Source organism: Chelonia mydas, chromosome 16 (assembly GCF_015237465.2).
Source record: "Chelonia mydas isolate rCheMyd1 chromosome 16, rCheMyd1.pri.v2, whole genome shotgun sequence".
NCBI classification, from domain to species: Eukaryota; Metazoa; Chordata; order Testudines; family Cheloniidae; genus Chelonia; species Chelonia mydas.
This window is the reverse complement of record NC_057857.1, coordinates 9,923,722-9,947,248: the sequence shown is the minus strand read 5'-3', so window position 1 is coordinate 9,947,248 and position 23,527 is coordinate 9,923,722. Positions and strand designations below refer to the sequence as shown.

General features: G+C 50.7%; 2 protein-coding genes across 3 annotated transcripts; both read right to left on the bottom strand.

Annotated features, from left to right (window-relative positions):
• Positions 1–402: 402 nt before the first annotated feature.
• On the bottom strand, positions 403–11,875 carry TLR4 (toll like receptor 4). 2 transcript variants are annotated; one of them, XM_007057276.3, is made up of 3 exons: positions 10,999–11,875; positions 9,580–9,746; positions 403–5,969 (listed from the first exon to the last, which is right to left on the bottom strand). In XM_007057276.3, exons 1-3 carry the CDS (start codon positions 11,101–11,103, stop codon positions 3,719–3,721), a joined length of 2,523 nt encoding a protein of 840 aa, XP_007057338.2. In that variant the 5' UTR covers positions 11,104–11,875; the 3' UTR covers positions 403–3,718. The 2 variants fall into 2 exon arrangements, with proteins under 2 accessions (XP_007057338.2, XP_037735927.1); XM_037879999.2 differs by lacking the exon at positions 10,999–11,875 and adding an exon at positions 10,397–10,986 and having other exon boundaries at positions 3,416–5,969.
• A 3,937-nt stretch (positions 11,876–15,812) lies between these two features.
• On the bottom strand, positions 15,813–23,251 carry LOC102931294 (CMP-N-acetylneuraminate-beta-galactosamide-alpha-2,3-sialyltransferase 4-like). The gene is made up of 6 exons (XM_027819675.3): positions 23,048–23,251; positions 22,032–22,127; positions 21,055–21,247; positions 20,237–20,365; positions 17,877–18,023; positions 15,813–16,681 (listed from the first exon to the last, which is right to left on the bottom strand). Exons 1-6 carry the CDS (start codon positions 23,065–23,067, stop codon positions 16,574–16,576), a joined length of 693 nt encoding a protein of 230 aa, XP_027675476.2. The 5' UTR covers positions 23,068–23,251; the 3' UTR covers positions 15,813–16,573.
• Between the last annotated feature and the right edge of the window lie 276 nt (positions 23,252–23,527).

Sequence of the window (23,527 nt, the reverse complement as noted above, 5' to 3'; positions counted from 1 at the left end):
CTTGCAGGCTTTCAGAAACCCGTCATTACAATGATAATCAAGAATCATAGGACACTGCGATTTGTACCTGCAATACATTTACACCGTGAATTGTTTGTAGAAGAGACACAGAGAGAGAGAGAGAGAGACCTGCAGCTTCAGTGCCATTCAATTCAGGAGCAGTAACTCCCACGCCATTTGATTTGTCCCCTTTCATTTTCTAATTTAAATTGTACCTGCTGAAAACCAGACTTATATTTACTTCGTCCTCTGCGCTCTTCTTTAGCCTTGAACTGAGGAAACTTGAGAAATGCCCTTGTTTACTGCACCTTGAAATCTCTCCTCTGTGCAGAACCCCTCCTCTGGTTTCCCACCCTAAAGCGAGGAGACAGGTTTGCCTCCACCCTAAAGCGAGGAGACAGGTTTGTTTGACAAGCCGCTGCGCTCCCGGACTGTCTGTAATGCCTGAAGTAAGAGACAGAGCACTCTGGAAATGACTGCAACAGTACTTAGCAAATGCAAAATGGAGAGAAACTCACTGCACGATGCAAATGCAGCATGAGTCCAGTTTTATTAGAGTATTTTGCACACAGTTCCTCTCTTGAAACACAAAGACACTAGAGAGGTAACTGTGTCACTGGTGAGTAGTGATACAGCACATTGGGAGGTAAAGGGAATTGGGCTTATGCCAGCACAAGCCACCCACTGAGACTGGGTCCTCCCTGGGAGCAGGCTTCTGCAAATATAAGGCGTGAGTCTGATCTCACTCACACCTGGCTTCAGTGGAAATATTCCTGATTTGCACCTGAGTGAGATGAGAATCAGGCCATCATTTTGACTAAATGATAAATCTGATTCCTCACGGGACCCTGCCTGGTTTACGCTGGGATAACGTCACAGATTTCAGCAGGGTTACACCATAGTCAAACTGGACTGACTCTCAGATTCACACCCAAAACCTTCCATCCAGCTGTATAAAGAGCAAGATTCCATTGGGTAACTCATGCCCCAAGAGCGTAACCTTAAGGGGTGTGTATGTGTGTGTGTGTGCACAGTGCTAAAATCTGAAGCTGTCTCTCAGCTATTACCTGAGAATAAACTTAATGCTTGGTACAGCAGAGAAATTATTGCAAACATGGTCTGTTGTACAAGAGGGGAAACTGAGGTACACCACCTCATGAATTTCATAAATGACCAGTGAGTGGGGTAATTCACTAGCCTGACTATAGAACAGCCTGACTATAGAACAAAATAAGGACAGCCTGGAGGTAATTCTTCTGTTTTTCCTGCAATTAGCAAGGAAATTTGTAAAAGAAAGTGGTATTATTATTAAGCAATAATCTGTCCCCACCAGGGGGGTGGAAATTGTTTCTTTTGTTTTTCAGACACTCTACAAGCAAGCTGGCGCCAGCGGAAGAATAACTCAGAATACCATGGATCTATGTTTTGTGTTGTTTGTTTGTGGTGTCTGTCTTGTTGCTAGCATTGTTGTGTTTTAATGAACAGAAAAATCTCATGATGTGGGTGGGGGATGGCTTCAAAAGGCTGACCTCGGGGGGGAAGATGTGTATGGGAATACAAAATGCTCAACTAGGAGGCCAGCACCTGTGTAATAGCTACCGTGGTACCTGGAAATGGAATGGCAGCTAAGGTGGTCCCCACAAGCCCTATGGAACTAATGAGAAGAGAGGAGATGGGAACAGGGAATGGGGGTGCAGAAATTGGAACCATGTTTTGCTAAAGGGAGAGATGGGAACAGGGAATGGGGGTGGAGAAATTGGAATCATGTTTTGCTAAAGAGGGGAAATGGGAACAGGGAATAGGGGTAAGGAAATTGGAATCATGTTTTGCTAAAAGGGGGAGTGGGAGTGGGGAAATTGGAATCATGTTTGGCTAAGGGCAGGAATGGGAACAGGGACACAGGTGTAAGGCTCTGTGGTGTCAGAGCTGGGAAGGAGGATACTAAGGAAGGAAACTGGAATCATGCTTGCTGGAAGTTCACCCCAATAAATATCGAATTGTTTGCACCTTTGGACTTCGGGTATTGTTGCTCTTTGTTCATGCGAGAAGGACCAGGGAAGGAAGTAGGTGAAGGAATAAGCCCCCTAACAGCCACCATCATTCCTAGTCAATCGGGGGGGCTGTAGGCTTTGCTGGCCCCTATTTCTCCCAACAGTAGGACATATACAGTTCTCCATTGCATTCAGCCATGCACCTCTCCCCTTCCTCTCATTTCTTACAGGCCTAAGCTCTGCTACAGCATTATACTAAAGGCCAAAGCCGCTGCCATTGAACGAAAGGCAAAACTTCCCGATCAAGGATCCACCCCATATAACCTAACAGCGGAACGCTGGACAGTGATTCCATATGTCGCTGTGTCAACAGGCCACTTCATCCCACCGGCTCCCAAATTCAGACGTGGGCTGAGCCGTGACATCGATGGCAGAGACCTCACTTCCTGTCCCAGTCACACCTCCCCTGCCCCAGCAGAATGGGGAGGAGAGGGTGTATCAAGGCCAGGCAGAGCAGAGCGCTGTTATTTCTGATCTTCCACTGGGGTAGGGCCCGTTATGCCAGCGGTGGAAGTAAGGGCAGGCCCCCTGCGGCCCTACCTTCTGCTGGGGCCAGGTGGCTGTGGACCGGAGAGCTACCACCAATGCTCTGCAGCGGCCGCTCTTGGAGGGTCAGGGCCAATTCTTCAAAAGAGCTTACTTGCCCCTGCCCATAACACTGTGAGTGGACTGAATCCCAGGCAAAAGCGTCCCCTTATGAAAGCACTACCGCCGGGCTGTTGCCTCTCATCCCAAGGCCAGACCAGCTTGGAATGGCTGTGGCCACCGATGGCCGTCAGGCCAGCCTGTCCATGTGGAAGCATCCCAGCTGCACCTGACACCTTAGTTCGCAAGCTCTCCCTTAGAGGAGGCTGCTGAACAAAGGGCCTAGAGCAGGAGTGGGCAAACTACGGCCCAGGGGCCGCATCTGGCCTTTAAGATGTTTTAATCTGGCCTTTGAGCTCCTGCCGGGGAGTGGGATCGGGAGCTTGACCTGCTCAGCGCGGCTCCTGGAAGAAGCAGCACATCCCCCCTCTGGCTCCTATGCATAAGGGGCAGCCAGGGAACTCCGCACGCTGCCCCTGCCCCAAGTGCCGCTCCCGTTGGCCAGCAAATGGGGCCAATGGGTGTTGCAGGGGTGGCGCCTGTGGATGGGGCAGAGGGGGGACATGCCGCTGTTTCCAGGAGCTGCTTGAGGTAAGCGCCACCCAGAGACTGCACCCCTGATCCCCTCCCATGCCCCAACCCCTTCGTCAGCCCTGATCCCCCTCCCACCCTCCAAACCCTCGGTCTCACCCTCCTGCACCCCAGAGCTCACCCACTCACCCGCACCCCTGCCCCAGCCCGGAGCCCCCTCCCGCACCCTGAACTCCTCATTTCTGGCCCCACCCCAGAACCCACACCCCCAGCCGGAGCCCTCATCCCCAGCCACACTCCAACCCCAAATTTCGTGAGCGTTCATGGCCCACCATACAATTTCCATACCCAGATGTGGTCCTTGGGCCAAAAAGTTTGCCCACCCTGGCCTACAGTTTCACTGGGTCCCCACTCTTGCACTTCAGAAGAATTAAATTCCTCCAGCTCCAAAGGAAACAACTCCTGGAGACCCAGCTCATGAACCCCGGCTTTCAGCCAGGGCCAGGCAGAGAGAGCAAGGAACGGGGAAGCACCATCACAGTTTGTTCCCATTAGTTTCCCCCGCTTCCTGGTTCTGTTTTGCCAGCTAGCAAGGCCGTCCTCAGCTGCCTCCAGAAGAGGTGCCTGCTTATTTCCCTGTCCTTCCACTCCAGGTAGGTGTTCCTCTGCAGGTAGCGGGACAGCCCCAGCTTGCGCCTCAGCAGCGCCTTGTTCACTTCCTCCAGGACAATCAGGATGATGCCAGCTCTGCCCTCCACGAACTGCCAGGACTGGGCGATCTCAAGCTCAAAGCTGCACCACTTGCTCTCCATGAAGTGGTCGGAGATGACCGCGATGACTTTCCTGCTGCTCAGGAACCCTTCGTGGATGATGCTGGAGGCAACGGGCACCCCCGGCGTGAAGTCCCGGTAGTGGAGGCAGAGGTGGAAGGGGGGCACTCCCCCCTCCAAGGTCTCGACCAGCTCCTGTCTCACCCACTCAATGTCCTTGCTGGAGTGGATGACAAAGGCGTCGTAGGTGTCATCCCTGTCCGCATACCGCCGGCATCCGCTGAGCAGTACCAGCCCGTAGTACAGGTTGAAGTAGTATTTGTAAAGGAGGAACAAGAACAGAGCTCCAGCGAGGGCCGGGCCCACATAGATGGCCATCAGAACGGGACTGAGTTGGCAGGAGGAGAGGTCAAAGTTCAGCACACTCACATTCTTCAGGTGCTCGGGGCTGTTGCAGACCATCAGCTCGGTGCTCCACAGCAGCTCCCCGTGCTCCTTGGCCCACTTCACGAAACTCAGGTGGCTGCAGGAGCAGTCAAACAGGTTGCAAGAGAGGTCCAGGTGGACCAAGCTGCTCGGCAGGCTCTCCAGAGCCTTTTCTGTCAAGACAGTCAGCTGGTTGCTGCTAAAGTCCAGGACAGTGAGGGCCTGGAGAGGCTTGTAGGCCAGGTGGTCAAAGGTCAGCAGCTTGTTGTGGCTGATGTTTAGCTTTTGCAATTTACCAAGGGTAGAAAATGCGCTCAGAGACACCTGTATCAAATTACAGCTGGAAACATCCAGGGTGAGCAGCTGGGTCAGTTTCATGAAGCTGTCGCCCAGGTTGTTGCCCTTAAAGGAGTTGCCGGCCATCTTGAGCACTTGCAGGGACTCTAAGCCACAGAACGCACACTGGGACTCAACATGAGTGTTGGTGTAGGAAATATCAAGGTAGATGAGTTTCCCAAGGGAGAGGAAGACAGGAAAGGAGCCAGGACCATTCAGCTTCGAGTGCTGAAAGTCCAGAGACACCAGCTCATTGACATTCCAGCTTCCGGACACGCTGATTTTGGAGTTGAAGCTCAGGTTCAAGTGCTTCAACTTTGGGGTCCCAGACAGGTAAAAGGCACAGCATTGAATGAAGCTGAGCCGGTTCTCACTCAGATCCAGGACCTCCAGGTTAGGCAGATCCACAAATGTCTGCAGGAAGCCAGTGAGGTATTTGCTTTTGGTGATCCGAAGCACTCTCAGCTCTTTGAAGGAGGACAGCTTCAGGGCAGGCACCTCACTAAACTTGCAGGTCTTGCATTCCAGCTGGTGTAGTCTGGAGGCAGTAGGGACCGCTGACACCTGGTTGAGGTAGATATCCACCATCCGAATAATGGAGGTGTTGACCAGGCAGTCAAAGAGAGTGTCTGTGCAATTATAAAACCTCTCGAAGCAAATGAACACAAACTCCTGAAGCTGCACCTGACACAGTCCATCCAGGAGCCCATTACTAAAGTCCCCCACTCTCCGAATGTTCCTGAACTCTCCAAGAACTAGTCTGTTGACCTGTAAGCCAGCAAGGCCTTGGATGCCAACCTTCATAACACTGGTGTTCTCAAAACAAGCCCTCAGAGACAGCTCATGAAGATGAATCCCCTCAAAGGAGCCCAGCTGAATGTATTTTATATCATTGATAGAAAGCACTAATGTTAGGTTGAGCCCCTTCTCTCCTTGCAAAACATCCAGGTCTCCTGTGGAGATAGATGAGACCTTATTCGATTGAAGGCTCAGGAATCGGAGAAAAGTCAAGTTGGAGAAATATTTGGGGAGCTTCAAAGAGTCGACATTGTTCTTGGCCACATTCAGTTCCTGCAGAGTATGTAAGTGTCCAATGGGCAGGTCAGCTAGCGAGGATATGTTGTCTTCCACAGCTACCAGCTTTTGCAGGGATGTCAAACTATAGAAGGCTTTTGGACCCAGATGCCAGAGGGGATTTGCAGTCAGAATCAAGGTGAGCAAGTTATGAAGATCCTCAAAAGCATAGTCTTCAATTGTCTGGATGCGACACCTGTTACGCAAGAAAAGAGAACAATATACATGAAGCATTATCACTTCTGTCACACACACGCACATGCATATGGGTACCGCGTTACTGCACTGGGTGCAGACACAGTGTCATTATGCCAGGTGCACATGGGTATGGAGCATTACCAAGCTAGGCAGCTTTGCAGACACACCATTATCAAACCTGGGGCAATATTATCACACCAGATCTATGTGTGAGCACAGTATTATCGCCCAAAGATGCAGACCTGCCCAACCAGGCAAAAAGAAATCAGCTTAGCGGAAAGGAAATGAATGCTGACACATAGAACACATCTCTCACATCTCTTCTGCCCTGCCTAAATCTGGAATTAAATTTGAAAGCAGGGGATTTACAGAGCCGTCTACAGTGAGGCAGGGTGCAGGCTTCCTTTACCACCTGACAGTCCTAATCAAAAGCACCCATTGACATTCCAGGGTTTCTTCACCACCAAAAGGCCTTAAAACAGAGGCTGAGCATTTACAAGGCACCTAGGAGATCTGGGTACCTCATTCCAGTTAATGTTCATGGGAACTGGACACAATTTCCTCAGGGAGCTTTGACAATCTCAGCCTTCATTTCTGGAACGAAAGGAAACCTTAAACTCAGAAGAGTTCCGCGGAGTTACCAACAATCCATGGGAAGACCCTAAATCTATATCAGGGTGCGGAATGTTGTATGTGACTGAATCTGCTAGGGGCAGTCTTCAGGATTTGAACCCAGAACCTTCAGTGCTAAAAGCATGAGCCTCTATCGCTTGAACTAACATACTAAAAATGCCACAGCCCGAAACAATAGCAGAGTCGTAAACCTCTTACGTGATTCAGGAATGAAATGTAGAAAATAACCCACATACTCCTAGTATGGGTTAAAAGCTAACCTCCCCTAGGGAACCTCATCCTGAATGTCTAAGGTCTAGTGGGGTTGAAACCCCATGTTGAATACCCATTTTATAATAATAATACTATCTTGCTCTCCTATAGTGCTTTTCATCCATAGATCTCAAAGCACTTTGCAAAGGAGGACAGTATCATTATCCCCATTTTACAGATGGGGAAACGGAAGCACAAAGCGGTGACGTGTCTTGCCTTTGGTCTCCCAGAAGGCCAGTGGCAAAGCTGGGAACAGAACCCAGGTCTCCTGAGTCCTAGTCTAATGCTCCATCCACTAGGGAACACTGCCTCCATCACCAAATCTCCTATATGACCCATACACTCTAACCAATCCCACTTGGTTCAACAGCCACATTTAAGCCCAGGAGCTTCAGCACCACACACATGAACCTCTACCACTTGGCCTAAAGGATTTAGGTCTGGATTGAGCAGTCCGTCCCTATTCAGCAAAGATAAGCACAGGCTTACGTGCTTTGCTGGCTAGGGGGTGTACTTAAGCATGTGCTCAAATACTTTGCTCAATCGGAACTTTAGTTCCAGCAGCGGAGGCTTATAAGGAGTCAGGTACACCTATTTTAGTCCTAGATGAAGTCTGAGCTCTGATTGCTAGTCTAAAGGAAACCGTCCCTAGAACAACATAGAACACAGCTTCAGCTCCTAGCATCCGGAGGGGAAGGAAAGGCCGACTGCTCCTCTAAGCAAGGAGAGTTAGTGAGGGATTAGCGTGTAGGGATACAGGGTTCCACCCTGAACCTCCAAACCTTAATGCTGTGGCTCAGTCTACACTTAAAATGCTACTGCGCTTCAGAGTAGACACTCACTGTCGCGACGGGAGGGGTTCTCCTCTCGCTGTGGTTAATGCGCCTTACCGGGTGGCAGTAGCTATGGACTGGTCTACATTATAGACTAGACTGACCCAGCTACAGCACTCAGGGGTGTGAAAAGTCCACCCCCTGAGCGCCGTAGTTCAGCTGACCTCAGACAGCGGTAGGTCGATGGAAGAATTCTTCCGTGGACACAGCTACTGCCTCTTGGGGAAGTGGATTAATTACGCTGACAGGAGAACCCCTCCCATTGGCACAGATAGCGTCTACACTTGAAACGCTGCATTGACACGTCTGGGCTGCTGGAGAGTTCAAGAGTAGACAAGGCCTAGGCTGATGGAAGAACTTTTCTGTTAACCTAGCGCTGTCTACCCCAGGGGTCAGTTGGCATTTATGTTTCGCAGAAGAGTGGATTTTCCACTCCCCTGAGAGAACTAGCAATGCCCATGCTAGTCATCAGCGTAGATCAGCCCTGAAACAGCTCATTGGGCTGGAGGGAGACAGACAGAGAGGTGCTGGAACAATTTTTGTAGTGAGGGTGCTGAGAGCCATTGAACCAAACTGGTTTCAGAGTAACAGCCGTGTTAGTCTGTATTCGCAAAAAGAAAAGGAGTACTTGTGGCACCTTAGAGGCTAACCAATTTATTTGAGCATAAGCTTTCATGAGCTCACGAAAGCTTATGAACCAAACTGTAAACCCTGTATATAATGGAAACCACTTCAAGCCAGGGGGTGCAGCACCCCTAGTTCCAGCACCCATGGACAGGCACAGTAAACAGCTATCTGAACTTAGAAGGGAATATCCTTGACAAGCCCAGCAGCATTCAGCAATTGCTCAGACCCGGTGTGGGATTTCTCTTATGCTGAGAACGGAATTCATCCCAAAGCAGATATCCCTGATGCAAGGCCAAAGGCACCACTTAAAACTACAGCTCAGATCTCATGTGAGGCTCTAGTGGGTGTAGAGTCTGAAATGGGCCATCGGAGCTGGAGAGAATTCCATCATCAGAGGAGATGTGCCAGTAAGAACCTGGTCTTAATTACCATGCCAGGTCTGTGGGGTAGGGAGCTTTTCTTCTGACATGTCTGTAAAGTGCCACGGGTACCAATGCCTCTATGTAAACAATAGTAATCATTATTATTAATATAATTCACCATTCCCATTGAATCTTTAAAGTGCAGGTCAGCTCTGTAGGAGTGGTGTCACTGGGTCTCCACATTTACTGTCTCTAGGTGATCTCCAGGTCAAACGTGCCCTATTTGCCACTAAAAAGATGCCCATTTCTTCACTGCCACGTGACACTTGCACGGGGTACTATCTATCTTGTGCATTTTCACCCATAATGCAGGTTGTGAAAGACAAATAAGGGCTTCACTTACTTCTGTGACCCCCTCCCCTCCAATCGTTTCCAGGTTATGTCCTCAGTGACACCCGTGCAACCGCTTCACTGCCCATGTGCTGTCAAAACAAGGGGTCGCTGATTGGGACTCAGGAAACAACTCTGCTGCGGATGCACAAGAAGGAAGGGACTTCAGCCCATCATCCCTTCGTGGAGTTGTCTCTGACAGTCTAACAGAAGTAGTAAAACCAAATGCCCCAAGGAATGAACACGAGTGACATGAAGTGCAGGAACTGCACCTTAGAACAGTACCCCTGTGACAGCACTGGGCACGATCTTAAATTATGGTGCAGGATTAGAACCCTTTTTTAGACAGAATCACCCGTTGAGACACACAGACACAAGAGCAAAGAGGGCAAAAATAACAGTGCCTGTCCCCGTGTCAGTGGACTGGCGAGTCTGAAACAGGATTAATCAGTGTGACGCAAAAGCCCTGTCTGCATCCAGTAGGACAACACCAGTGTGAAAGGTTCCATACCTAGTGAGGTCCAGAAACCTCAGTGCAGGGACTGCTGAGAAATAATTTGAGGTCAGTGACTCCAGTGGGTTGAAACTCAGATCCAAGTTCTGGGTGGAAGGTGGGATTTCAGCGGGAACTCCAGAGAGGTTCAACTCCATGCATCTGTAAGTTACGTTGGTGATCTCCTGCAAATATTCACAGAGCCAATCCACAGATCAACATCTAGATTCCACAAAGTGCCGGAAAGTTAAACCATTAGAAAACTATCGAGTGCAGACTAAATATCTCTGTAACAGACAGATCCTCTGGGCCGCACTGAGCAACAGGAAGTCCAAGCATCTGCACCTATTCTAGTAATAGCATCTCTGCTTCCTAAACCAATAACCAATATAATTACAAGTGTAATGAGGCGCAAGCCCACTGGGATGTGCCTACTTATATCAGTGGTGAATCTGGACCAGAGCTTTTAAAGACCAGATTCTTTGTGACGCTGGTAACACACCAGGGAACAGATATACTCTCAGCCAGTAATAATCCAAAATCAGCATTAAACTTAATTCTTCAAGTTAACATTTAACTTTATTTCTTATAGCACTCATTTATTTATAAAAGTAACGCCTGGAAACAACCAACTCAGCAACAAGTTGCTGACCAGTGGCTGCAAAACCAACTCTGCAACGTATTACAGTAATAACCTCAAATATCAGAGCTTACAGTAGTAATACTACAAGGTCTGAGGTCTGGTCTACACTACAGAGTTAGGTCGACCCAAGACAGCTTCCGTCAACCTAACTATGGAAGTGTTCACACTTAAATTTCACTCCCGCCGACACACCTGCACTGCTACGCCGACTTAATAACTCCACCTCCATGAGCAGCGTAGAATCAAGGTTGATGCAGTTAGGTCGACACAGCGTCAGTGTCGACACCGCAGTGCTTATGTCGACGGTTACTGGCTTTCAGCACTCATCCCACAATGCCCCACGCTGACGCTCCAATCGATACCAGTGCTCCTGGTGAAGGCTCGCACCGCCGACACAGGGAACAAAGAACAAACACACACAAGCAATGTAATTACTGCCGCAGCTGTATGCTGACGAAAGTTAGGTCGACTTAATTTTGTAGCGTAGGCATGGCCTGAGTCTATTGCTGTAGGAGAATGGGATCCATTGGTTAATAACTGCACCTCAGCAATACCAAGCCTATGGAAACAAAGCTCAAATAGGTCAAAGCTACTTTTTCTGGTGCTGAGAGTTGGTTTAGTCCAGGATTTCCATGGTGGCGAATGCTTTCTGCAAAGCTGCGTAATACTGCTGGAAAAGACAACGCACCCCACAGGAAGATGAACACTCAGCACATCAGAGACACCAATAACACAGGCTGGGGAAAGCTGCTCTTGAGAAACAAAAGGATTTTGGCTATTTAGAGATCACGTACCTCCACACAGGGGTTGAGGCTGCTGGCCATTAACTGCGACAGGAAAAGTGTGGCCAAAGACAGCACAAAGCAGGTTGGAAAGGAGAGAGCTGCTCTCCCGAACATCTTCAGGAGGTGACCATCCGGTGGAGAGAACCATAAGTGAAAATAAAAGACTCTAGCAAGACTCTCACCCCACCATCAGTGCTCCTCCCAACGGCAGAGGGAGGAGAGGGAAGTGAAACTGAAAACAAGGCAGCTCTGAGGCGTGCTCTGAGAACAACACTCTTCCGTTCAGTTGCTTGTAAAGAAGAGGAAGTTACAGGAAAGCATGACCTCCTGGGCAAGAAGCCCAGAGGTGCCTGGGTCCCATCAGAGCAATCATTTAATGCCTCAGCTTAAGATGGAATAAAAAGGAAACCCACCCCTTTGGAACTCATCTTTCCTGGGAGAGAAAAGACATCCATCCCACACACTAATACATCTGAATGCACTAGGTGCATCCAGTGTTGGCACTGGGTTTACCCCCACAACCTCTGCCTGCCCGTCGTACCATACAGACTAGAGGAGCGGGGGAGGTTATACCGGCATTACACAATGCTCCCATCTCAAGCAGAGCAGAGGTCTGCCGGAAACGAGCAGGATGGTACCAGGCATGTGCAGGGAGCAAAACACGCTGGGTGGGGCTGGGAAGTGACCCAGTCGGAAGGAGACTGCTGGTGTGGATTTGCACAAAGGAGCTTTCACCTGGCTGGGATGGCACTTAGGGCACAAAGCATTGGGCCCATACTTTGTTAAACACTGCTGTTTGTTCAGATGTATCTACAGCTGTTGGCCAAGTTGAGAGCTCTTCATCTCATGCTGCCCGCCCCAGGCTGTTAGATGTCTTCCTCCTTCTTCCATTCCCCCAATCCTGGACAGCCCTACAGACGTGATTTGTACCAGGATAGAGCGGCTCTGGCCATGCCAGCATTAAGACACTGTGCCTTCTCGGATGCTGGTTCTTGGGAAGAGTCGAAAATCAAGCCTGGCAGTGCTGCATTCAGACCATTTCTTCCTATCCTGATATAAATATACCCTGTCCGAGGACTTCACCAACAGATTTCAAAGCACTTTGCAAATACTAACTAAAGGTTTTTCTACCCCGGGACACCCAGAAACATTAATCCAAATTAACTAAAGGTGTGAATTTGAAGTGAATTAGTTAAACCGCATTCAACCCCATTAAAAAAATTAAACTAAACCAAATTAAGGCCACATTAATTCTGAATGAGGTTGTTCACACAGGGGTTTAATGCGGTTTAACTAATCCACTTCAAATTCACAGTTTAGGTTAATTTCCTGGAGGCCCCCATGTAGATGGGCCCAAATGGGCACAAGGCCCCTGTGAAACAGAGAAGTGTTATTATCCCCACTTTTGCAGAGGGCTTGTCTACACTACAAATGCTGTACAACTGCTGTACTGGCTTAGCTAGACTGTCAGAGACCCCAAGACAAGACGCAGCTTATCCCAGCAAAAGGAATTCTTTTGCCAGCATAGTTAAACTACTTCCCCGAACGACATAAATTATGCCGGCAGGATGTCTCATTACGTTGTCACCAGGACGTTTGCCGGTATAGCTATCACAGTTGGGTGTATGTGATTTTTTCCCAGACTCTTGGCTGACACAGCTTTGCTGGCAAAACTTTGTAGTTGAGATCAAGGCTCAGAGATTATATGACTTATTCACCATCACTCAGAACATCGGTGGCAGAGCTAGGAATAGAACCCAGGAGCCCTCGCTGAGAATTGCATGCGCTAACCACTAGCCCACACTCTTCCAGATCCTGCATTGTCTATCAGTGGCTGCACTGGTAAGGCCTTTTCCTCCTTGAGAACATTTATCACCTCACCTGTCCTTAGGGTGTGAGAAGAGAATGAACGATCCTGCCACCTGGAGACCAAATGAGGCAGCGCTCCTTGTGACTGAAGTGGTGCACCAACATGTCCCTTTGAGATTTAGTCGTTTGTTTCAGGGTGCTCCTTCAGACTGAACCATCACACTGCTCTTCAATTGCATTACCCCAGAATGCCAGGGGATGGCTCACATACTGGTCCTTATTATTATTAATCATGTTTATGACAGGAGTGCCTAAGGCCCAACCGAGCATGGGACCCTGTTGCGTTAGGCGCTCTGCTGAGTAGCAGACCGGGCCAGCCCTAAAGAGTTCACAATCGAAACAGCCAGGACACACACGGGGTGGAGGAAGGGGGTGAAAGCACAAGCAGAGGGAACAAGGACGTGGCTTTGGTGCGTGGGTGGTTTTAATTGGGAGGGGATCAGAAGAGCGAAGGGACGTGGCAGGGAAGGGAAACGAGAGGAGAAGGGAGAAAGAGGGCAGGTGTGGAATGAAGCTGAGGGGAACAGACGGTGCGGGAGGGAGAGGATTGGAGCAAAGAGCCAGTCAGCACGGGCCAGAGCAAGTCCAGTTCAAACCCGAGAACATGGTCTGAATGGCCACAGGTCTCTGCCTTGGCTGCTTCTGCAGCTGCTCCGACTGGCAGGAATGTCTGGCTGACCCCTCTCTGAAGTTCTTCTCCATGGCGAGGGCGGAGTGGGAGGGAAGACACCACCTGGGTCACAGTGGCCTCGGGAGGAAGGCGGGTCTCCCCTGTATGGGTCTCGTCTATCATGGTAGTGCTGGGGGGGCTGGGTGTCCCGGCAAGGCCCCAGAGCAGCGGACCGTGCTGTGTCTGTTCCTGCAGTGCTCAGCTGCAGAGGTGGGTGGTTCGACAGAGGATGCGGAGATGGAGACAAGAAGTCTGCCCAGGCAGAGTGAATTATAAATACCTCTGTACACGGTGCTAAGTACGACACTCCTTTCTCCAGGGAAATCACTGTGGGCAGGAAAGCAACGGGGGAGAAAACCACTGTGGGCGTCCGGCAGGCAAAGGCGAGCTCGGCTCCAGTCTTCTTGGTCTTTGGCAGGGCCACAGCTGTGCCCTGCTTGGCAATCTTTTGCGGGGAAGGTGTAGGGGGGAGGAATGAACAGGCTCAGCTACACAGAGGCCACCTCCTCCAGAGCTCATGGGCCAGATTCAGCCCCACACCGGCACTCGGGCTAGCGCAGGGACAGAGGGGAGGTTGCTCGTGCCTTCTCTATGCCTCTGCCACTGGTGACCACGTTGCAGGGGAGAATTTCTTCCCTAAGGTCTGATCCCGAGCCCACGGAAGTCAGCGGAAATATTCTCATTGACTTCAGCAGGCTTTGAATCTGGCCTCTGGCGAGGAATCCTTACAAGGAATTTGACCGGTGACCTTCTGAAATGAACGCAGTAGCACTAAGTTAAAGGAGAATGATTTAGTTGGGGATTGGTCCTGCTTTGAGCAGGGGGTTGGACTAGATGACCTCCTGAGGTCCCTTCCAACCCTGATACTCTATGATTCGATGAATCTTCCCACGTCGGATGCATTTGCCCTATTCTTGGCCTCCAACAATGACAATCACAAGGTTTCCTGGATTCTACCCTCTCCCTGACTGTGCCCAGCTATGGCAGGAAAGCCTGGATCATCCCTGGCTATGTTTCATAGGGAGGTTACCTCCCTAGTGCTGCCTATTCAATAAAGCCCTTCTGTCGTTTACCCAGTTTCCATTGTGCAATAAGCCAGGTACAAGCAGGGAGTTGTAAGTCATGGTAGACAGAGCCACTGCGGGCGCGCTGCTTCATTGGGGGGAGCACAGGAGCACGGTGGGAGGAGTTGTTGCCCAGGGAAGAGGACGCACTGAGATCTCCTCTAGAATAAAGGCGCTCTGCACCCTAGCTTTTGTTTCTGTGGGGCCCTCGCAGCGAGCCAAACCTGGAGCCAATGCTTAAACCAATAAAAATAAAACACATCCCGTCATTTGCTAACAGATCCCCACCTCCCCTCCTCCAAGGCTGGCAGCTTGACTCAGCTCTGCCGGCGTGCATCCGTGTTATTGTGGGAGTCCGAATCCCCGGCTTAGCCATTCTTCGCCCTCTCCTTCTGCCTACCAGCGACTTCATCCCCAAACTCAGCTTAGCAGCCAACCTCTCAGGCTCTTCCCCCTCACCCCCGACACAGGGCACCTTCCCCCATTTTGGTTCCGTTCTGAATCGTACAGACTCACCGCGGTGACACGTTTCAGTTCGATGGATACAGGGTACACGTCTGTACACAGCGGCTTGGCTTGCAGGGGAGAAGTAGGACCGAAAGGAAGAAAGTTAACGCTGTACAAAGTGAGATGCAGAGACACGCTGGGGCAGAGATGGAGCAGAGTCAAAGCCAGGGAAGTCACCAAGGAGAAATGGAGCGTAGACAGCCGCACAGACAGCGCTGCACACTAGCTGCAGGGAGGGGACGGAGGAGGCTAAGGCCTTGTCTACCGGCTACATAGCTGTACCCAAATCAAAGTGTCCACCCCGGGACATACTGGGATCACTGTATCAGTTTAAACTCACCCCATAGGACAGGTTACACCAAGAAACCTTCCCCACCTAGGCAAGGCTTTCTAGTGAGGGCTGGAGAAAGGTGAGCGAGCAGGGTGTGGAAGCTGTACTGGGCATGGGGAAAGATGAGCCCAGCAATGAGTGGGGCTGCGGAAAGGTGAACGTGGCAGTGAGGGAGCACTGGAAGGAGGCAGGGGAAAGTGTGCAGTGGGGAAGGAGGCCTGGAGGAGAGGGTGGAAGGAAGCAGTAAGTGGGGGGATTTTGGTGTCTGAGCCAGTCGTGCACAGGAGTTTTACAGGTGAGATTTGACGGAAGGAGGAATTCTGGCATAACGGGCCAGCAACTTCCCAGCTCCGGCAGGGGAGCAATGGGGCAGGGGGTGGCTATGCAGTCATGGCAGGTTGGGAGGGGCAAGCAAAGCCATCAAGAGTGTGCAGAGAAGGGGGGCAGTAACTGTAGATCCAGGAGCAGCAAAGAGTTTGTAGTGACACTGCGTACCGTCATCCACATTAGTCCCCTCCAGACAACCCCTCCCTATAACCCTGGTGCCAATCAGAGACACTCCCAGGCCCACTTAGAACCAGTTCTGTCTTTATTTCCAAACAGAAACACTCATCAGCACGGTCCCACTGCCAATAACTTTCCCCAGCGTTTCAAAGATCACCTGAGATACCGGATCCTCTGAGGGTTCGGCAGAGTCCTTCTCCAAGCCAACGGGACCAGCTCCTTTCACTTGAGGCTCCGGAGAAAGGGGCTGAGAACTGTAAGGGACCTGGCTTAAGACCACCCCTCAATGCCCTAATGCGGGGCCTTAACCTCTCAAGTCAAGGGTTAATACAAGTGACTAGCAGGCAAAGCAGGGAGGGCTGTTTCCAAAAGGTGTGGGAAGCACCATATGGCACTCTTCCTCCTCCACCAAGGAAGCCATGGATCAGTGATTAGAGGCAAAGGTCGCAGGCCATCAGAGCAAAGGCCATGCAGTCAAACGCCGGAGGACCATGGCTTACTGCCCACCAGGTACAGAACAGGATAACGCCTGCCCTGTCCGATACAGATCAGAACAACAACAAGAGTAAAAGCCAACCGTGGCCCAACACTGGTGCATGGAGCAACGGCTCCTGGAACATCACGCAGCGTCACCCCCACTCAGGGGCCCCAGGACCAGGAGGAAGGGCGCAACAAGTCGGAAATCATCCCCCGCTCCATCATTTTCAGCAGCCACGCCTGCTCCGCGCTGATGTTGTGCATCACAAACTGCAGAGAGAAGTGCTGTTGTTATGGATCATTTCTTACAGCACCCAGAAGTGTGTGCTGAATGTTGCCCAGCACAGACAGAAAGCAGGCCGGACCCACAGCTGGTGTAAATCAGTGTCAATGGAGCGACTCCAATTGAGACCAGCAGGGGATCTGACCAAAGATCCCTACCCCATGAAATTTACAAGCTAACAGCAGTATGGTGCCATGCTTCAAGCATTAAACTGGGGACCAGGTGACCTGGGTTCTATTCCCAGCACTGCCAGTGACTCACTGCATAGCCTTGGGCAAGTCACTTTGTCTCTCTATTTCCACTCTCATCCTTAGTCTTTCCATCCTGTCTGTAAGCTCTTTGGGCAGGGACTGTCTCTTGTAGTGTGTGTACAGTGCCCACACAAGACTGGCCCCTTCTCAGTTACAGGCTCCAGGTGCCACTGCTATTAATGATATAACTTTGATTAAAGGGGGTAAAAAGACAGGAGGAAAGGAAAAGGGTCAGGAATGGCAAGGGTTAACAGCACTACAGTAATGCAATTATGCAGCATGGCGGGATAAGGGTGATTGGGTTTCTGTATTTTAAACAAATGAATGGCTCAGCTGGCTAATTTCTTGCAGGTGGCATGGAAAAAGTGAGACTTAAGCGGGGATTTGCATGAGATCAGGAAGGTGGCTTTGCAGGCCCCGGTGCCTGAGCATGACGATGGGCACCAGGGAGGAACTGACAAACAAGACAGTGAAGGCAACAGGAGGGAAGACCAGCTCTCAGAATCAATAGCAAGACCCCCGTTGATTTCAATGGACACTGGATTGGGCCCATATTGCCATTCCAAATGCTGTACTGCAGTGGACAGAGTCTGTACCTGAAGTCCTCTCAAAAAGCTCCCAGCAGCTACTCCAGTCCCAGCCTCTCCCAAGAGGAGTCGCTGTGGGGAATGATGAAGAAGCACCAAGCGCGGGGGGCTGCCAGCTACTCCAGTCCCAGCCTCTCCCAAGAGGAGTCGCAGTGGGGAATGATGAAGAAGCACCAAGCGCGGGGGGCTGCCAGCTACTCCAGTCCCAGCCTCTCCCAAGAGGAGTCGCAGTGGGGAATGATGAAGAAGCACCAAGCGCGGGGGGCTGCCAGCTACTCCAGTCCCAGCCTCTCCCAGCGGGTGGCATCACAAGGAACAGGTTAACAGAACGAGGATAATCTTACCACGCCCTGGCTCAGATGCTCCGTGTCGTAGTAGTGTACTGGCGTGGTATTGTCATGCTTGTCAGGGTACCCAAATCCTATGATGTTAACCTCGTGGCAGATATGGAGGGCTAAGTTCAAAGCGATGATTCCGGTGGTGGAATATTTCTGGATAAAAGGATATGACACATTTTCAAATTGCATTATGCATTTTGGTCTCAACTTTTACCACACCAGCCCCAAGCAACCTGGCTACCTCTGGGACCAACTGCCCCCTCCATTCCCCACTTGGCAGAAAAATACCAAGACAGGCAGAAGGGCGGAGTTTACAGGTCTTGCCGTTTCTGTGACAAAACCACAAGGTGCAACTTTTTAAAGTGACGCTGGGCAGAGCAGAGCGGCCTGTAGTGAGAACGGTGCCTTTGGAAAAGTCAAATGTTAACCACAGTGGAGATCTATGAGCTTCTGGAAGGAATCCAGCAGGCACTGCAGGCCTGCATATACGACTGAGCAAGCATGCAATCTGTCCCTATCGAACTTCTGGGTATGCCTTGTCTGGGTATGTACTCTCTCTGGTTGGCGTGTTAGGGTCGTTCTAAATTCGAGCCCGTGCATTAAATTCCAGCCTAAAAGCTACAAAACTCCAGCGTCAGTCATTTAAAGGCGACACCAGCCTTCACAAACGAACACCTGCATTAAAAAAAAAATAAATGAGACCAAGCAGAACAGCTACAAAGCTCAGCTCCGGAGCCAACGTAACATCTGTAGTAAGAGGCCCTGAAATATAAACCCTTGTATCAGAGGCCTGGTCTGAGGCCTAAAGCCTGAACCAAAGTACTTCCAGGCATTGCTAAGCAAAGCTGGGCTGTGAGCCAGAGGCAGGCCCTAACTGCAGAACATGGCAAGAAAAGGGCTCCTAGAAAGCACGCGCTAATGATATAAGTAGTAATAAGAGGAACGAACGTGTGCCAAGATGGCACCTGGACATCCTGATACAAGGACACTTCCCAGAGATAACAGGGAACAGGCAGGTGCATCCCAAAGACAGGGTCAAAAGGACAGCATGATGGACAGAGCTGTTTGTTTGAACCAGCATGATCAAAGGGGGAGACAGCACCCTAATGAGTCAAGGGGCTGTACCTCAGTACGTCAGGAGGGATGAGTAATCTGTCCGGCAACTGTATAAAAATAGGTCCCGGAGCGCATATCTTTGTCCAGCCTAGGGGGCAGTGGAGTGAGCTGTGTCCATTGCCGGGGGCACATATTCGTAGTATGTCCTGTAGAGTCTACATGAAACTATTACTGCGCTTCGTTGGACAATAAACCTGGCCAGGTGCCTTACTAGAGTCTGTGGTCTTTGGGGGTTCTCTCGGGGTCTGCTGTGTCAGCTATCTGCGGAGAGCTGGGGCAGCACACAGAGGGAACACGCACGCAGCCGACTGTTATCATCATCGAACCAGAGCAGAGCACCTCACCGGTAGCTACCGACAACACCATCCGGTCTCCGGTCTCTAAGAACACACTTCGCACTTTCCGCATGGACAGTAGCACTTTCAGCGAGGATACGTTGTAGCACGTGGGTTTGGAGATCTGGAGACTTGGGTCCCAGTCCCAATCCCAGCCCTGGCTATGAATCACTGCCTGACCTTGGGCAAGTCATTTAGACACCCTGCCTCAGCTTCCCCCTCAGAAAATGCCAATTACAATGCGTCCCTAATTCGTGGTGGTGGCTGAATTAATTAATGGCTGCAAAGCGCTTTGAGGATCAGGACAAAAGACAAAGAATGATTATACTTATTAACTAGATAATCCTCGGTGCCCCCAATGAGTGGGGAAGCTAATGCTACAGAAGGAGTTGACAAGAGAGCCAGGATTAGACTTGAGCTTTCCTGCATACCTCACTGCTTTAAGGGATGCAAACCTAAATTCCTCTCTTCCTTAGAAGCCCATTATCAGTATGGGTCCATCTGATGGAGAAAGAGAAGAACCAAATACACACAGCTTGGCTAAGCATTGATCAAGCTGGGGAGACATTGTTCAGCCTGGCATGGCAAGGAATGGTGGGATGAAATTAAGAAAGGGAAATTTAGGCTGAATGTCAGTAACATCCAGACACAGACCCAGTGGATGGGGTAGAAACCCCCGTCGCCCATTTAGAGCAAGGTCAGCCACGGCAACAGAAATCCTGCTAAAGGCATGCACCCGGCTCTGGCAGGCAGATGGACTGGATGGTCAAAGAGGACTTTCCCCTCCACCCCTCCATCTCCTTCTGCGATTCTGCTTTGGGCAGTACTGTACTGCGGTGAAGCAAGAAGGCACAGAGTTAAAGGAGGCAAGTAGCATCCTGGAGCTTTCTCCCTGCCAGGCAGTCAGGCCCATACCTTGCCCCTCTTCTCCAGCTGAAGCAATTTGTATGTTGCTTCGTAGGTGACGTAAGGGTGCAGAATCCGCAGGTGAGAGGCATTCCACTTCCATTCACTGGGAGGCTGGCGCCAAAACCCCTGTACAGTCTGTAGGGGAGAGAGAGAGAGATTTGGATCCAGCTGCAATATCCCAGCCTGTTGACTCATTAGGAAGCAGCAGAGCATAGGAGGGCAGGTGGTTAGTACAAATAAGAAATGAATACATAACAATGGTTACAGGAATTAGCACAGAGAGATCGCGTGGAGGTAGCAGACATAAGTAACCTGACAAGACAGGTCAGTACCAACAAGTAACAGGCAAGTGGTTAGTAACTAAGGGGAAGATTTTCAAAGGTGCAAATGAAAGTGAGGCATCCAATTGCCACTGAATTTCAATGAGAATTGGGTGCCTGACTGTCGAAATCCCAGCCTGCATCTACCCTGGTGCTGTCCAGACTCTGCTGCCCATGTTCGCACTGAGTAACAGTTGGCTACAGGATTAGAATCAACCGGACTCTCCGCTGAGTAAGGATGGCAAAGTCTGGTCCCTTCTCCTGCTCCCAATGCCATCAGCCTTCTAGGATTAGTTCCCATGTAGACAGTCTTCCCATTTAATGACGGATGAGTTGAGAGCCAGATTGGACCAGAAGCTTGGGGTCACCCCACTGCTCGTGGCAGGCTGCTTATGTGCACCTCGTGATATGGAAGAGCACAAGAGAGCCCCGAAACCTCTTCACTCACTCTTATCTCATGCCACCTGGCCGAGCACCTCCCGATAGCCCTTTGAGAAGCCTCACCTTAGTCCTTGTCTTCAGCAGCATTTCCTTCACCCAGATAAAATCCAGGCTCTTGAATGCAACGAGCACCATCAGCGTTTCATTGTCATTGTTATCCAGAGGGTTAGGCAGCGCAGACTCGGGGAAGAAGAGCCGGATGCTGGTTTTCTCACCCACGTCTTCCTTGTGCTCTTTCACTGGAGCATTGTTTAACCTGAGGGGTGAAAGGCAGAGTGCTGAGAGCATGCCAGATATACAGGTTGTCACGGAACAGGTCGTGTACCACTGCCGGATGGAACCCAGGGCCAGACTTGTTCACGTGTGGGGGTTTATTTTACTTTACTACTTTGTTATTTACAACACCTCGCGGCCTCAATTGATATCACAGCTCCAGTGTGCGAGGCAATGCATGCACACATAGTAAGAAATGGTCCATGATCCAAAAAGCTACATAAAGGCAGACAAAGGGTGGCAGAAGGCAGTATGATTTTAGCCCCGTTTTGCAGATGGGGAATGGATGCACAGAGAAATTAAGTGACTTTCACTCAGGAAATCGATGGCATTGCCAGAAATTCAACTCAGATCTCCTGAGTCCCAAAGCAAGACCTTGACTACAAGACCATTCTCCTTTCTACTGAATGAGCAAATAGAAGAGGTCAAAGGATTCATCTACACTGCAATAAAAGACCCACAGCATAGGGGTGGCTGGCCCAGGTCAGCTGACTCAGGCTTGCGGGACTCGGGCTGTGGGGCTAAAAATTGCAGTACAGACAGGATTTTTATTACAGTGCAGCTGTACCCACAGAGCACCCACAGAAAAGGCCTGCAATTTTGGAGGCTGTGAATTCTGACAACCATGGCGTCTACTTGTGTGTTTGGCCAAGGTCATGAGGCTCCCTGAACGCAGGGGTCAAGCTGGCTATACAAAAAGAGCTAAGCACGTGTACATCAAGCCATCGGTTCCCCTCTGTGTGTTGGTCCCAGGGAGCATCCGGTACCTGATGACAATGTTGTGTGAGTCAATCACTGCCCCGAAGCCTCGGCCACGAATGGAGTTACTGTTGCCGACCACGACGCACCTTCGGCACCGAAGACTGGACAGAGGAGCCAATGGAATGCATGTGAGGCCCTGTTCGGCCCAGTTCCTCCCCCTCTAGAGCAATATCACCCAGGGCTTGTCTGGACTACTGATGGGTCTCCCCAGAACAACGCCATGCGACTGCAGCGCAGAGGAAACCTGGAACTCAGCCCGGCCCCAGGAGAATTCAGCTGCTCCTGCTGTGCTCAGATACCAGGAGCGGGCTTGGCAAGGTACGGAGCGCTGCCAGTCCAACCCACAAAGCCCATCTATTGCCTGGTTAGCCCTGCAACACAGGGATGCTGCACTCCGCTCGGCTGGATGTGGGCCATGCCCCAGTGAGAGGAGCAAGGCATGGAGTCTCCCCAGCATACTAAGAAACTTGCGTGTGGCCTTGGCTAAGCTGGTGGAGGGGGAGGCAGCCATGGTAACACAGTCTGTACTGGAAGGGCCAGAAGGCACTGGTGGAAGAGGGAAGCAATCCAGTGGCTAACAGATGCCCAGCAGACGGACCATGCTTCACAGCCAGTAGTGGACGAGCACCACAGACATATGCACGTACCTCTGTGTGCCCTGAGCGGCCCCGCCCTGGGAGGAGGTAGATGGTGATGGGGGAGGAGGAGAGAGAGCAGGGTGTAATAGAAATTACAGGGCAGCGGCTAGTGACCTTTCTGATGCCCTGGGCACCAAGGCGGCCCAGAACGGCAAGCTAGAGGGGCCTGCAGGGAGAGTAGAAGGGGCCTTTTGGGAGGCGAGGAGAGGGAGCAGGGTGTCAGCAGAGGGGATGGATTGGAGGGGAGGTAAGAATGGGAGAACTTTAATGAGCCTCAGATACAAAGGTGCCAAACCAAGCTGCTAAACCCTTTTTTGAGGTTTCCCCACCACTAACACCCACCATTGTCCCACCGACACACAGCCACCAGCCCAGCCCCCTACCGCTCAATGGACTTTGGCATCTCCTGCTGCGGGAGGAGCTGTAATGTGTGGAACGCATGGAGAACTGGACGGAAAGGAGAAAGAGGTTAAACAATGACACAAGAACACAATAAACACAAGATCAAAAGAACTAGGGGTCACCAAATGAAATGAACAGGCAGGTTTAAAACAAACAAAAGGAAGTATTTTTTCACACAACGCACAATCAACCTGTGGAACTCCTTGCCAGAGGATGTCGTGAAGGCCAAGACTATAACAGGGTTCAAAAAAGAACTAGATAAATTCACGGAGGATAGGTCCATCAATGGCTATTAGCCAGGATGGACAGGAATGGTGTCCCTATCCTCCCTTTGGCAGAAGCTGGGAATGGGTGACAGGGGATGGGTCACTTGATGATTCCCTGTTCTGTTCATTCCCTCTGGGGCACCTGGCATCGGCCACTCTCGGAAGACAGGATACTGGGCTAGATGGACCTTTGGT

What these genes read in the sequence shown, in the direction of transcription:
- TLR4 (XM_007057276.3), bottom strand. Translation starts at nt 11,103, where the DNA reads ATGTTCGGGAGAGCAGCTCTCTCCTTTCCAACCTGCTTTGTGCTGTCT. An exon ending in GCCTCAACCCCTGTGTGGAG is followed by an intron (nt 9,747 to 10,998) that starts GTACGTGATCTC and finishes GAATATTTGCAG; the next exon opens with GAGATCACCAACGTAACTTA. An exon ending in AGGTTTCTGGACCTCACTAG is followed by an intron (nt 5,970 to 9,579) that starts GTATGGAACCTT and finishes CTTGCGTAACAG; the next exon opens with GTGTCGCATCCAGACAATTG.
- LOC102931294 (XM_027819675.3), bottom strand. Translation starts at nt 23,067, where the DNA reads ATGCCAAAGTCCATTGAGCG. An exon ending in TCACACAACATTGTCATCAG is followed by an intron (nt 21,248 to 22,031) that starts GTACCGGATGCT and finishes TTCACCCCTCAG; the next exon opens with GTTAAACAATGCTCCAGTGA. An exon ending in AGCTGGAGAAGAGGGGCAAG is followed by an intron (nt 18,024 to 20,236) that starts GTATGGGCCTGA and finishes CCTTTTATCCAG; the next exon opens with AAATATTCCACCACCGGAAT.